Source organism: Canis lupus, chromosome X (assembly GCF_011100685.1).
Source record: "Canis lupus familiaris isolate Mischka breed German Shepherd chromosome X, alternate assembly UU_Cfam_GSD_1.0, whole genome shotgun sequence".
NCBI classification, from domain to species: domain Eukaryota; kingdom Metazoa; phylum Chordata; class Mammalia; order Carnivora; family Canidae; genus Canis; species Canis lupus.
Window position 1 is genome coordinate 120,266,915 of NC_049260.1, and position 13,592 is coordinate 120,280,506.

The 13,592-nt window shown below is 47.3% G+C and overlaps 1 protein-coding gene across 12 annotated transcripts in view; it reads left to right on the forward strand.

The window, feature by feature from the left end:
- The window catches only part of MTMR1 (myotubularin related protein 1), a 64,027-nt gene that overhangs the window by 24,993 nt on the left and 25,442 nt on the right, over window positions 1-13,592 (forward strand). For all 12 annotated transcript variants that reach the window (XM_038588547.1, XM_038588546.1, XM_038588545.1 and 9 more), the window contains 6 exons: window positions 1,781-1,875; window positions 2,260-2,367; window positions 4,833-4,934; window positions 5,256-5,339; window positions 6,166-6,315; window positions 7,403-7,591. In XM_038588547.1, the coding sequence (XP_038444475.1) occupies window positions 1,781-1,875; window positions 2,260-2,367; window positions 4,833-4,934; window positions 5,256-5,339; window positions 6,166-6,315; window positions 7,403-7,591 (728 nt within the window). The remainder of the gene's footprint in view (window positions 1-1,780; window positions 1,876-2,259; window positions 2,368-4,832; window positions 4,935-5,255; window positions 5,340-6,165; window positions 6,316-7,402; window positions 7,592-13,592) is intronic.

Here is a 13,592-nt window from a genome sequence, read left to right on the forward strand (position 1 = left end):
TCCCTCCTCCCTTCCCTCCCTTCTGAGAGAGGCTGGAGGCAGGGGAGGGGCACAGGGAGAGAAGAGAGAGTATCAAGCAGGCTCCATGCCCAGTGCAGAGCCCTGCACAGGGCTCAGTCATCAGGCACCCTGAAACTCTTTCTTTCTTTAGCTTCTGGAACTTCTTTCACTGGTGGTCCTCTGGCCTCTCTGAATGACTATTCCTTCTCTGGGAGTTCTTCTAACCCTGCCTCCATGCTGCTTTTGTAATGATCTGATTAAAATGCAGAGCTAATTATGTCATGCCTCTGCTTCTTCTCCAGACAGCAAGCTACATAGATTTCAAGTGTACAACATGAAGAGTTTTGACACGTTATGCACCTGGGAAACCATCATCATAGTCAAGATAATGAACATATCCATCACCCCCAGAAGTTTCCTTAGGCCCTTTATAATCCTTCCCTCCCACACCTTCTCCCCCATCTCCAAGCACTGTAGGCTAATTTATATTTTCTACAGTGTTATAGAAGTGTAATCATTTAATATTTTCTTTTTTGTCTAGCCTCTTATACTCAGCCTAAGTATTTTCATAGCCATATTATGGAATGAGTCAATAGTCATTCCTTTTTACTGCTAAGCAGTACCCTATTATGCTACTACACTACAGTTTGCTTATCCATTCATCTCTTGGTAGATATTTGGGCTGTTCTACGTGTTGGCTATTACACACAAAGCTGCTGTGAACCTTCACGATTAAGTCTTCTCTTGCCTCATGTCCTATCATCCCTGCTGCACCCTTTGTCCCAGCCACACTAACCTCCAACAACTCTGCTTTCCCCTCCCTCCCTCCCTCCCTCCCTCCCTCCCTCCCTTCTCCCCGTCCCTCCTCACCTCCTTGCTTCCCTGCTGAGCCAAGTGGGTCCTTTTCTGAGCTCTTACTGTGCCCACTGGGTTATGATAGCATTTGTGAGGCTGTCGTACAAATGGGGATTTTCTGTGTGGTGCCTCTTATAGGGCTTGGCTGCTTGTGAGTAGGAACTATGCCCAGTTATCCCTAGAACCCCAACAATAGAAGCTGATCAGTGCATACTGAGCTGTAGAAAAGTTTAATGGAAGTGTTTTGAGAACTTGGCTGAATGACAGCTTTAGTGCCTTTAATGGTTCCACTCGGACTCCTCTGTAGCTGTATACAATCCTGCTAGTCCAGTGGAGTGGCCCTTAGAGAAGATGGTAAAGATATGCTATCTTTGTGGTAGGTGTGAGCTGCTTCTCACTCACAGGACTCCAGAACATTGTTGATGGTGATACTAAATAAGTTGATATTAACAATAAGAAAATAAAAACTGATATGGAAACTGAGAAGGAATTTGAAGCAAAGAAGTCATTTTCCATGCCACCGATGCGGTTCTGGCTTTTGTCATTTGTGAAACAGTTTCCTTTGGAGGTGTATTGGCTTTCCTTAGCAGGAATTGATGAAACCACAGCCCAGGGTCTCCGGAGTTTAATTACTCTGTTTCCAAATATGACAAATTTATCACTCAGGGAAAATGGTAACCACCTGGAAAAGGATGACAAAATGTAACTTGTTATGGGGCCCTTGACTTAAAACCTCCCTAGGTAGCAAATCAGGATTGTGGTTTACAGAATGGAATTTTCTTAGAAGACTATTTGTATCTTTAATGTGATAAAAAATGTAAACTTCCTAGCAAAGTGGAATCACAGATATGTCTATTTGGAAACCCAAGACTTCTGGAAGTGCAAGTCTGTGGCAGAAGTTGCTACTTGGGGGTTTTTCTTTCAGTGAAAGACGTCATGTACATCTGCCCGTTTGTGGGCGCAGTGACCGGGACCCTGACAGTGACCGACTTCAAGCTGTACTTCAAAAGCGCGGAGCGGGTGAGTTTTTAAGTGGATGTGTCGTCTTTCACAGCCCTGCAGAGCACAACCCACGGTAAGGAGAGAGTACAGAGAGCCCTGAAATCCTGTCACCCTGACAGAGCCACAGGGTGGGGGTGGGGGGTTTCACAGGTGCACATTGGCAGACAGATAAGGCATCTGGGGACAATGCTGTGAACGTCGTGCTTAGAGCTGGGGGTGGGGGTGACTTGAACTGTAGCCTTGGCATCTACCTCATAAAGCATGTTATCAGTCAGACTCCAGTTTCGTTGTTGGGGCCAAGGGGAAATGTGAAACAAATCTGCATTTTCACCCAGAGAAGACCTCCGGTATGAAAGCTCTGCTGACTGGCACTGATAGGCCTTCATTAATTTGTAAACCCAGGACCCGAATTTCATCCTCGACGTTCCCCTTGGCGTGATCAGCAGAGTTGAGAAGATTGGAGCGCAGAGCCACGGGGACAATTCGTGTGGGATAGAGATCGTGTGCAAGGTACGGTGTGGACACAGGCGAATCTGACGGGGCACTCAGCTAGCAGCTTTTTCTGACACATTCTTCACAGCCTTTGGGCAGTGAGGGTCACTGGGACTGTTAGTAACTACAGTGTTTTCAGGACTGAGGCCTCTTCAAATCTCGTGGAAGTTAATTCATACCACTCTGGGAGCTGTGGAGGTAAACCTCTTCTATTGAAGTATTCTAATCAACACAGACCTATAACCTAAATGTTGATGTTATTTGTTACATTTCAGAGAAACCAAGTGAAAAGCAGAGAGGAACACCTTTTTTCCAGTTTGTTGTTTTAAAACTACCCTTTAGAACAGTGGATAGTCAGAGACTTCCTGAAGGGACAGCGATAGTCTATATAGATTCTGTGATTAAAAACACAATGTGGGGATTTTCACCTGCACTGTGCTTATGTTTGGTTTTCTGCTCTCCCTCCAATGGGTTAAGTAGAAATGTGTGTGATGATTTTAATGATGACTAGTCATTTAAGAAGCACTTTAACTGATACATCTTATTTCCAAAGACTTTACCTCATGGGGTACGCTTTATTAACAACCCTCCCTAAAGTCCCAGGAAAGAGAGCCTGTGCAGAATTGCCAATGTCCCTTCCATGGTCAGGGTTTGGATTCCTGCCGATCTGTCTGTTTTGATCACGTCTCTGAAGACGGCTCCCTCTGGTTGGCCCCAGACTGCAGCTGAACCCATTTGTGTTTTTTTTTTTTTTTTTTTTCAGAGAATCCTTTACTCTTGTAGATCATGGATCTACTGGCATTTAGACTCCCTGTGGCCACTTCATGGCAGTGCTGTCCTGTGACAAATTACATTTGTCCTTCTCAGGCCAGGGTTCCACATGCTGAGCTGTGTGAAGCAGTTGTCGAACCTAGAGCAGACGGGTGATTCGATGAGCCCTGTATTTTGGGAACATGACATTTCCCTGTTAGAACTCTCCAGTAGCTTCCCTTCATCCTCAGGCTAGAGGGAGGACTCACCAAAAGCCTGTGTGTCTGAGCTGCATGATTGCTCTGTGCAGCTTCGGCCACCCTCCCCTAATTCTTGCTAGCCCAGTTCCTTTAGCTGTTCTCATTCACCTCGTGTGCTCCCCACCCCTGACTTTGGACTCTTCGCACATGCTTTCCCTTTGCTTGGAATGATTTGCTCTCTCAGCAATCCTAAATAGCAAGTGAGCTCAGTCAGCTACCAGGGTGTGTGTGTGTAGCCAGAGTAGCTTGGAGGGTGGGCGCATTGGGAAGTGACGTTGCTTAGGCGAGTGCCCTAGGGCTGTTGAATGAACATGTTTTTATGGCCGAGGTGAGCCTTTGCTAATAGCTGCTTTAAAATGTTTTCCAGCCTAGCATCACTAGGGCCACATTCTCAGCCCTCTCAGCTCATGCCTCAGAGCCTTGCAAGGTGTTAGGTTTGGTTTCTTTTAACAGGTGGTATGCAATTTCCAAGGTGTATAGGGAAGAGCCAGTCTCTCTCCAGCCAACCCCCAGCCACCTTGTTCCACTCCTGTCAGGCACCCACTGCTACTGATTTCCACGCATACCCTGTGTGTACAAGCCTGTCTGTGTGGTCTTTACAAATAGTAGTGGTAGTGTCTTAGGTAGCCCCTTCTGCCCCTTTCTTTCCTCCCTTAACAGTCCGTCTTGGAACTCTTTGGCCTCAACACACGCAGAACTTTCCAACCTCTGTCAACGGGCATTTCAGGCATTTCCATTTCTTCTCCATTATATATGATATTGCAGGAGTAACTTTGCCACTTCCCAAATTGCTCTTGCTTTAATCTGCTTGTGGTCATATTTATCTTGAAATTTCCTGTAATGTTAAAGAAGAATGAGACTTTTGTGTTTAACTAATGGCATAGGTGTAAAAAGGTCAGGGAGCCCTTCTCATACGGGTCCTGGGGAGAAATCTGAGCCCCCTCACTTGGGCGCGCTCCCACGGGCTCACACTAGGGCTCTCAGTCAGCAGCATGTGTGGTGGGGCATTTAAGAAACTGATTTTGAGAAATGGCATTATAATTTCTGTAAGGAGTGCACCGAGGGACATAGTCTTTACGTGATACAGACTTCTGGCTCTGAGTACACAGAGAAATTTCTGTTTTATTGATGGTGCAAAATCTGCATTTGACTCTTTCGGCAGCTTAAAGCTACTGGCTAATTTTGTGGCACACCTTTTGCAGTAAGTGCACAGGCCCCGATGGCACATCTTCCAGGCACTAACCTTCTTCTTCCAATCTGATAACTTCTTCCCCCAACATGTCCCCTCCTTTGTTCCAGTTTCCTCAATTGCTGTTATCTTGTTGGAGGTGCTTTTGTTAATTGTCTTTTGTTAGTGGAAACAATCTCTACCATGAGAAATGAATAAAAATATCTCATGTATCTCTTTATAGTATGATGTCTCCTCGTAGATAATCAATGTTCAATAAATGAGTTTTGCTAATTGTTTAATAGGATATGAGGAACTTGCGACTTGCTTATAAACAGGAAGAACAGAGTAAACTTGGGATATTTGAAAACCTCAACAAACATGCATTTCCTCTTTCCAATGGGCAGGCAAGTACACCAAAATAAACTTTTTTTGCATGGCTTTGTGTGTGTGTGTGGGGGGGGTGTCCAAAAAGTCATGTTTAATTATTCCTTTTTTCCAGAGGTTTCCTTTATCTCTTTTCTCTGTTTGTGACTAATATTAGAATATTTAAAATTTGTCAGTTCTGTGTAATGATTAAGGAAAGTGCCAATTTGTTGCTTCAAAATTTACAGATCAAAGTAGAAATCTTAAAATATTTAGCTCACAGCTGAATGAAGACCTTTAATGTTGAGTATATGATATAGTAAAGAAATACTGATGTGTTTTTGTGTGTTTTTTGTATCTAGACACTCTTTGCATTCAGCTATAAGGAAAAATTTCCAGTGAATGGATGGAAAGTTTATGATCCTGTATCTGAATATAAGAGACAGGTAAAGTATATTCCTCATCGGACCAAAAATAGTGGGTTGAGCATCTCTTTTTTACCAGGTTAGAAATGTAGTGGAGAAGAAACTGTTTGAAACAAGCTGTGCATGCGTGTGAGTTACCTAGCTTGTAGGCTCTTCGTCTCTGGGATGCTCCATTCTCTCAATGCCAAACTTTGATTATTCTGCTGTTCATCCTTTTTCCAGAGGGCAATTCGAGTACAAGCACAGGGGTTTAAAAAGCAAATGGGCCAGATGGTTTTTATTAGATATTCTGGTAATGAGTTGATGAGTAAGGATCAAAACCAATGGCTTAAATTAGATTAAGTGTATGGCGTGACTACATCAGTCTGGTATGGTGTTCTGTACCTAGAAAGCCTTCAGCTCATTGTCGGTTTTGAGATATTCCGATAAGATGCTATTTTCATAACATTTAATCTTTGTCTCCACTGTGTATTTGGTATGGGGATTTATATTACTTACTGTACATGTTTGCAAAAAGTTTCTGTGTCTCTAAAGAACTTTCATGGGTTTTTCAAAAGCAATACCATGCTCATTCTTTAAATAAAACACAACAAGAAATGTGCAGGATTGGGATTCTAGCATGTAACTTTTACCATTTTAAAATATGTTTGGAAATTCTTCTGCTTCATTAAATTCTTAAAAATGGATAAGACATGGGTTATGTTAGATAAACATATATTTACACTTTAAGTAGCAGTGAATAACAAATTATAAGTAGATTTTAGGAGAAAATAAGAAATGGATTTGGGTCACACTACTTTTTGAAAACATAGAAGTTTGCTCTCTGCCCTTCTCTAACACCCTGCAGGGCTTGCCAAATGAGAGCTGGAAAATATCCAAAGTGAACAGTAACTATGAGCTGTGTGACACCTACCCTGCTGTCATTGTTGTGCCAACTAGTGTAAAGGATGATGACCTTTCCAAAGTGGCAGCCTTTCGAGCCAAAGGCAGAGTCCCGGTAAGTAATAAACATTATCACTTAGGCATAAACACAGACTGTTTTAGATCTAACATGGAAAGAAGCAAGACAGAAAAAACTCTAGCGAACAAAACAGAAAGTGGAAAAATATGCCTAAAGCCCTCTAAAGGCAGTTGAGACTAACAAAGGAGTGGCGAGAAAGAGCACGTTGTTGCATTAACAGCGTACATCGCTGGTTTTGTTGAGTTGTCTGAGAGCAAATTAACTTTCTTAGATGCTGAGTGGAATGCCTACAGCTGCGTGACCCAAATCCATAGAGAAGCCAGCAGGGGATGAAGTGTTTTAAACAGCTTTATTGAGGTGTTAACTGATAGACAAAACCCCTTGCACAGGTGCAGTTTGAGTGAATTTGAACATTCATGTACACCAATGACACTCTCACCATAATCAGGGAGGGAGTGAACGTTCTGGAGCATAGAGTTTGTGGTCCAGTGTAATCCCGAGTCTCTTGGCGGCCTAAGGAAGATGGGAGGTTTGGGGGCAGAGCTTTAGACCTTATAAAGGACTGTCTTTATTTTTTTTTAAGATTTTATTTATTTATTCATGAGAGACACAGAGAGGCAGAGACACAGACAGAGAGAAGCAGGCTTCTCACAAGGAGCCTGATGCAGGACTTGATCCTGGGACTCCGGAATCACACCCTGAGCCGAAGGCAGACGCTCAACTGCTGAGCCACCCAGGCATCCCAAAAGACTGTCTTTTACTTTGTCCTCCTGCCACATATGTGATCATTGAGATACAAAGATGCCTTTAAGTCAGGAGACAAAATAAAACTAGTCATTCAGATAGGAGTGGGGCTTGACTTGTTAATCACGGTTTGACTTAGTTTCTGTGTTGCTTAGAGTCACACAATTTGGAGGTGGAAGGGGATTTGGGGATCTTATCTAGTCAGACTTCTTTCAATCTGACCCAGACAGTGGGTTCCAGGGCCACAGATTGGTTTGACCTTTGAGGAAAATATGCAGAAGAGGCTGTGCTTGAAAAGGTAACTTATTTTTACTGCCCAACAGTCAGGGCATATATTGTTTTAGGAATTGTACTAATGTTTGCTGCTTACAAACACTAGGTGTTATCATGGATTCATCCAGAAAGTCAGGCAACAATTATCCGTTGCAGCCAGCCACTTGTGGGTCCCAATGATAAACGCTGTAAAGAAGATGAAAAATACTTGCAGACGATAATGGATGCTAATGCACAGTCTCATAAACTTATCATCTTCGATGCCCGACAAAACAGTGTTGCTGATACCAACAAGGTACGTTGTTAATAACATTGCAGAAACAGTGCCTTTTTTCTCCTGTCATGGCCATAGATTGTTCCACAGTCCAATTAGACTGCGGAGTTCCTCCCCACCTGAAGGTAGGGTGTTTGTGATCAGCCTCTAGCTGTTCCTCACTGGTATCTGGCGTGTGGGGCTCTGTGCATCGTCTCTCTTATTGCTTCTCCACGATCCTGTGTGCTTAATTAATTAAGCAAAGACCCAGAAAGAGAATTCTCACCTAAAGAATCAAGTAAGAGTCTTAATGAAATGATTGTGAGGCCCTTGGAAGTCCCTTTAACCTGCAAACTATGACGATTGCTTGATTAATTCCTATCTGGTCTGAAGCTTTCTTTAGAATGGCATCTCTTATGTGAAACCAGGCAAGTATACAAAGTTTCCAGAAATCACATGCAGGAGTGTCATCTGCAGACAGCTCCCATTTGATCCCTAGTAGCTAAAGGGGCTGGGATCCTTCATGCCCAGCCACAGCTAAGAGGCCCTGCCCCTAGCACCTGCTCTCCAGGTAGGAAAAGCTCTGAACTGCGTCATTTCTATTGCCCACGACTGCCTCTCTGTGTTGCTGCAGGCATGCATCTGGCACTCAGAGGACTTGGCCCTATGAATAATTTCAGAGATCAGGAAGATGGTGGCAGCCCTTACCATCTCATCATGCTCACTTGTAAAATGACACTTGGATAACAAACGTGATGTGCCCCTACTAGGGGCAGGTGCTGGGGGGAAATACCAACATAGATAAGGTGAGGTGCTCTGTTATAGGAAGTGTCAGCTCAGCATGTGGGGGTGAGCACAGGAGAGGGACAGGCTAGCCTTGCTGGTGAATTTGGGTAAGGCTTCATGGAGGAGGTGGCATTTGAACTGGCTTTGGATGGTTAGCAGGAAGAGGCGGGCAGGGGTACCTATGTGACTGTGTGCCAGAGCACATCACTCACAAGAATGGCAAGGAGGAAGACGTCTAAGGGTGTGGTCACCAGCGCCATGCCCAGCCCACCAGACATGGCATTCTCAGTACCTGGGTGCTTGCTGGGTGTCATGGCTTGTGAGGTATTGGGGAGGCTGTCACACGATCTGCCATGTGGTCACCTGGTGTGGCCTGGAGAACATAGAGCAGCTCTGTGGGTGTGAAAGGTACCTGGTTACCTGCTCCATGATCCTAGGCAGTGACTTCATCTCTCTAGACCACAGTTGCCTCATCTCAAAAGTGAGAGTGACAGGATGTCTACTCCCTGGGGTAGATGTGAAGGAAGGCCATAGGGGACCTTGCACAGGTCCCGTCCCAAAGAAGGCATTTGGTTCACGGTAGCTGTCCTTGCTCCTGACCTCAGAGTGAACTGCTCTGTGTGCCGGACCTTCATGACCTCTCACCTTCTGGATCCCTCTCTCTGGCCTGGCCAACTCTGTCTCCTTCGCTGGTTCCTCCTCCTCTCCCTAACCTCCAAATGGCAGTGCTCCTTCAATCTGGCTGGGCTCCTCTTTTGTACTTGGCACCATCTCCCCAGGCCATATCCTCCGACTCCATGAGTCCACATACTCTCTGTATTTGGAACTTGATACCTGAGTTTCCATCTCACCCTGATTCCTCCTGGGATCAAGACAGAATTTCCATCCTATTGTCTGGTTGACATCTCTGTTCAGCCATCTCCCAGGTAACAACCTCTACATATCCAACTGGGCCTGAGAGATGGGGCATTGAGAACCCTGGGCCTCAGAACCAGTTTGGCCTGGGCTTTCCTCCAGGGTCTGCCCTTGATGCCCGGCTGCACCCTCAACAAGCCTCAGGTGCCTCTTCTGTAAGACGGGAGGAAAGAGTGTGCAGCGTCGAGGTGTACCAGGATGACCGCAGCACAGGGCGCTCCTAAGCTCGCCGCCCCAGGAGTCTGGCCCAGGGGTGACTGGGGGGTTCCCATCATGGAGATGATTGGCTTAGGGACAACGTAGGGAAGGACATGCATAGGATAGGAGTTTCCTGAGGCCTTGCACCGATTACCACAAACGAGGTGGCATGAAACAACACAGATTTACCCTCTCACCGTTTGGGAGGCCAAAAGTCTGCCAGCTGCCTGGGCTGTGCTCCCTCCACAGGCTTTGGGGGACGATGTGTTCCTTGCCCCTTCCAGCTCCTGGTGACTGCTCGGTGTGGAGCCACGGCATGCGGCTGGCCCCCTCTGCCTGCACATGGCTTCTCCTCTCTGTGTCTGCATGTCCCCTCCTCCCTTCTTGCGAGAGGCGTTTAGGGCTCACCCAAGATAATCCAGGAAGGTCCCTTCATCTCAAGATCCTTGACTCGATGACCTCGCAAAGACACTGTTCCCCAAAGTCACATTCACAGTCACAGAGAACCTTTGGGTGTCGATATCTTTGGGTGGGGGAGTGTTTTTCAGCCTGTCACGGGGAGGCCTTCTCTGTTAGTTCCCCACGCTCACGTGGCTGGTGGGTCATTAACCCCGTCAGTCTTCGTACTTCTCTAAGGACCTGCTGTGACCACTGCAGTACTGTCCCAGGCTAGGAAGAAGCACGAGAAAAGCTGTATTCGCAGAAGCAGTCTTCTAAACATCCAGTGGAGCAGAGGCCATCCTCTGTGACCTCATGTGGAAGAGACAGAAGCAGGATGCCAAATTGCACGTCTGGAACGATTTTATCTCTCATGGTGTTGTGTCTAGGAGCCAAACAAGAGTTTTTATCTGTCCAAGTCCCTGTTAGCTCTTCTGTATATATTATCGTGTCATCTGCAAGTAGAGATACTTTACTTCTTCCTTTCCAATTTGGATGCCTTTTATTTCTTCTTCTTGCCGAATTTCCTGGCAAGAACCTCTGGTACCATGTTGAATGGAAGTGGTGAAAGTGGTCATCCATGTCTTGTTCCTAATCTTACGGGGAAAGCTTTCAGTTTTTCACCATTGGGTATATTAGCCATGGGGTTTTCGTGCATGCCCTTATCAGGTTAAGGAAATCCCTTTCTGTTGTTAGTTTTTTTCTGTGGCTTTATCATGAAAAGAGTATTAGATGTTCAGAGGCCTTTTCTGTATCCGTGGAGATGATCGTGTGTTTCCTTTTCCCTTCATTCTATTAATGTAGTGTATTCCTGACTGATTTTTGTATATGGACCACTGTAGTAGGTTGATTAGCATCTCCCCAAAATTCATGTTCATCCAGAACCTCAGAATATGACCTTATTCGGAATTGGGTTTTTGCAGATGGAATTAGTGAAGAGAAGGTCCTACTGGAGTCGAGTGGGCCCTCAATCCGATGGCCGGTGTCCTTAGAAGAGGGCCACGCAGAGAGGGAAAGTGGCAGTGTGGCCATACGCCGAGCAGCACCCACGATCGCCAGCTGCTACCAGAAACCAGGAGCAAGGCACATTCTCCCTCTGAGCCTCCAGTAGGAGCTAAGCCTCCCAGACACATTGGGCTTGGTCTTATAGCCTCCAGAACTGTGAGGGAGTAAATGTGTGTTATTTTAAACCCCCTAACTGGTGGTTCTGTTACTGCGGCCCTCGGAAACTCCTACCGCCTGCTTACATTGGTGGAATAAATCCCCCATGGTCATGGCGTAGAATCTCTAATACACTGCTAGATTCACTTTGCTAGTATTTCGTAGGGGCTCCCTTCAGTCCAGTGTCTACATCATGGCCGGAGTGACCTTCTCAACATCTTGCTTTGTGTCTTGAGGCAGTGACATCTAGTTCCTGGACAGGGCCTCTGAAGCCCTCCACCCCCAGGCCTTCCTCCCTGTCTCCACAGACCCCAGGTGTGGGATGCTTCTTTCCATTCCTAAAGCATGTTCCCATGGTCATGTCCAAGCCTTTGCCTCCTTAGCTGAGCCCTCCCTCATCCTTGGATGACATGCCAAAGATCACTCCCTCGGGGACATCTTTCCAGATGAGCAGAGGTCTGTCTGTGTGATGGTGGCCTGCACACAGCTGTGGTCCCTTCCGTGCGCATCCAGCGAGCGGGCTGTCGGCTCTGAGTGGCAGGGACTGCCGGGAGGGTCCCCAGAGCCCAGCTATTACAGAATAGCTGCTCCGTGACCAGAATGAGGGGCTGGCTGGTGGCTCGGGTTCCTCTCTCCACGGACAGTCACGGAGCTGATGGCAAGTGCCCTTGTATGTGGATTCCAAAGTCCAGACTCCATTGTGGAGCCAGTGTGATGGCACTGAGGGCTTTTAAGTCAGATTATTTCTTGAGAAAGTGAACATGGAGGGAAGGAATTTAGTTTTAACAATTGTGTTTGAGGAACCTGAGTGGGGAAGAGAAGGCTCTGGAACTCAGAGAAAGGTCAGGTCAGAGGTTGAGATTGGGGCCCAGTGGCGAGCTGGGTGTTGGTTGCAGGCTGGGGGCGGGTCGAGGTGAGGCCACCAAAGGAGTCTGGGTCATGTGAGCCATTGTGGAGGGCAGGAGAGGAACCCACGGGAGGAAGGGGCACTTTGGGTGTTAGGAGGAGACCCCAAGAAGGAGGGAGGGGTCCTCGATGCCAGGAGAGGAGGAGTGTCCAGTGGGAGAACTGGGTGGGAGAGGTGTCTTAGCTCGGGCTGCTTCGACAAAGTATCATAGGCTGGGTGGCCTGTAAACAAGAGACTGTTATTTCTCACGGCTCTGGATGCTGGGACGTCCAAGGTCAGGGTAAGAGCAGATTCCGTGTCTGGTGATAGCGCACTGCTTGGCTTGTACAGAGCCACCTTCTCAGCGCGTCTTCACAGTGCCCAGAGCAGAGAGGCCTGCTGTCTTCCGTCTCTTCTTATACGGGCACTAATGCCGTCAGGAGGGCTCCCCTGTCCTGACCTAATCCCCTCCCAAAGGCCACGCCTTCTAACACCGTCTTTTTGAGGATAGGGCTTCAACACATGAATTTTGTGGGGGTGAAAATATGCAGGGGATGTGTGTGGACTTTGGGTTCTGAGGCCGTGGGGATCCCGTCCCACCACTTTGTACCTTTGGCTCTCGGGTGTTGCCCACCCTCAAGGAGGCTTCCATTGGATCTCTCACCTGGGAACCCCCGTCCCCACTGCCACCGAGGACCAGCAGACTGATGGGCGGATGGCCTGACAGACCTTCACCAAGTGCAGAACAGCTGCTGGGAGTCCGTCCTTCAGCCGGCTGCTCCCTGGGGGTGTTCGGGTTTCTTTATCCTGCAAGGGTTGGGGATGGCCCTGCCGCCACTGCTGTCAGCTTATTCTTGGGGCCTCAGGGGCTAGTGGGTAACAGGGTCCCAACATCTCCAGCTTCCCTCTAGAACTCTGCTTTGCTCCCATACAGAGAGGTCTGGCCAGCAAAGCCTTGTCTTCCAGAACACTCTGGACCCCCTCCCCCACTGTTCCTTCGGGGGCACAGCTGGGGCCTCTTCTCACCCACCTTCCTCTTCTGGCTCAAGACCTCCAAGTGCCTGTTCTCTGCATCTGGTTTCTTCCATAACCCCATTTCCTAATTGTCATTTGTCTCATTTGTATATTTAGTGATCAGTTTCTGGGCAACATGTTGCCTTGAAACACCGTCTCCTGTTTCTCCTCAGCACTTCCAGGAGGTCCTGGATAAGCTGGAGCCCAGCACACCATCTCACAGAGCGGCTTCCCCGGGCCTCGGGGTGCCAGCAGGCCTGGGCTGGGCCTGGTTTCTCTGCCTGGCTCAGGGCTCTGGACATGGGAGGTGCTGGGTGCCCTAGCGCTTGAGAATCTTGGGGTGGGCGGGGTGGGGAAGGCACTAAGCCTCGCGTGGATTAGTGTTAATTAAGATAACTGATTTTAGTTTAGTGAATTTACTTAGTACTTAATCTGCGCAGCAGCCGTTTGAAAGTCTTCCAGGTGGGAAGGTCAGGGTGCAGAGAGGTGAGGGCCCAGTAAGTCCTTGAGTGCAAAGCTGGGATTACAAATCCATTTTTTGTTAAAGATTTTAATTATTTATTCATGAGTGACACAGAAAGAGAGAGAGAGAGAGAGGCAGAGACACAGGCAGAGGGAGAAGCAGACTCCCTGCGGGGAGCCCAA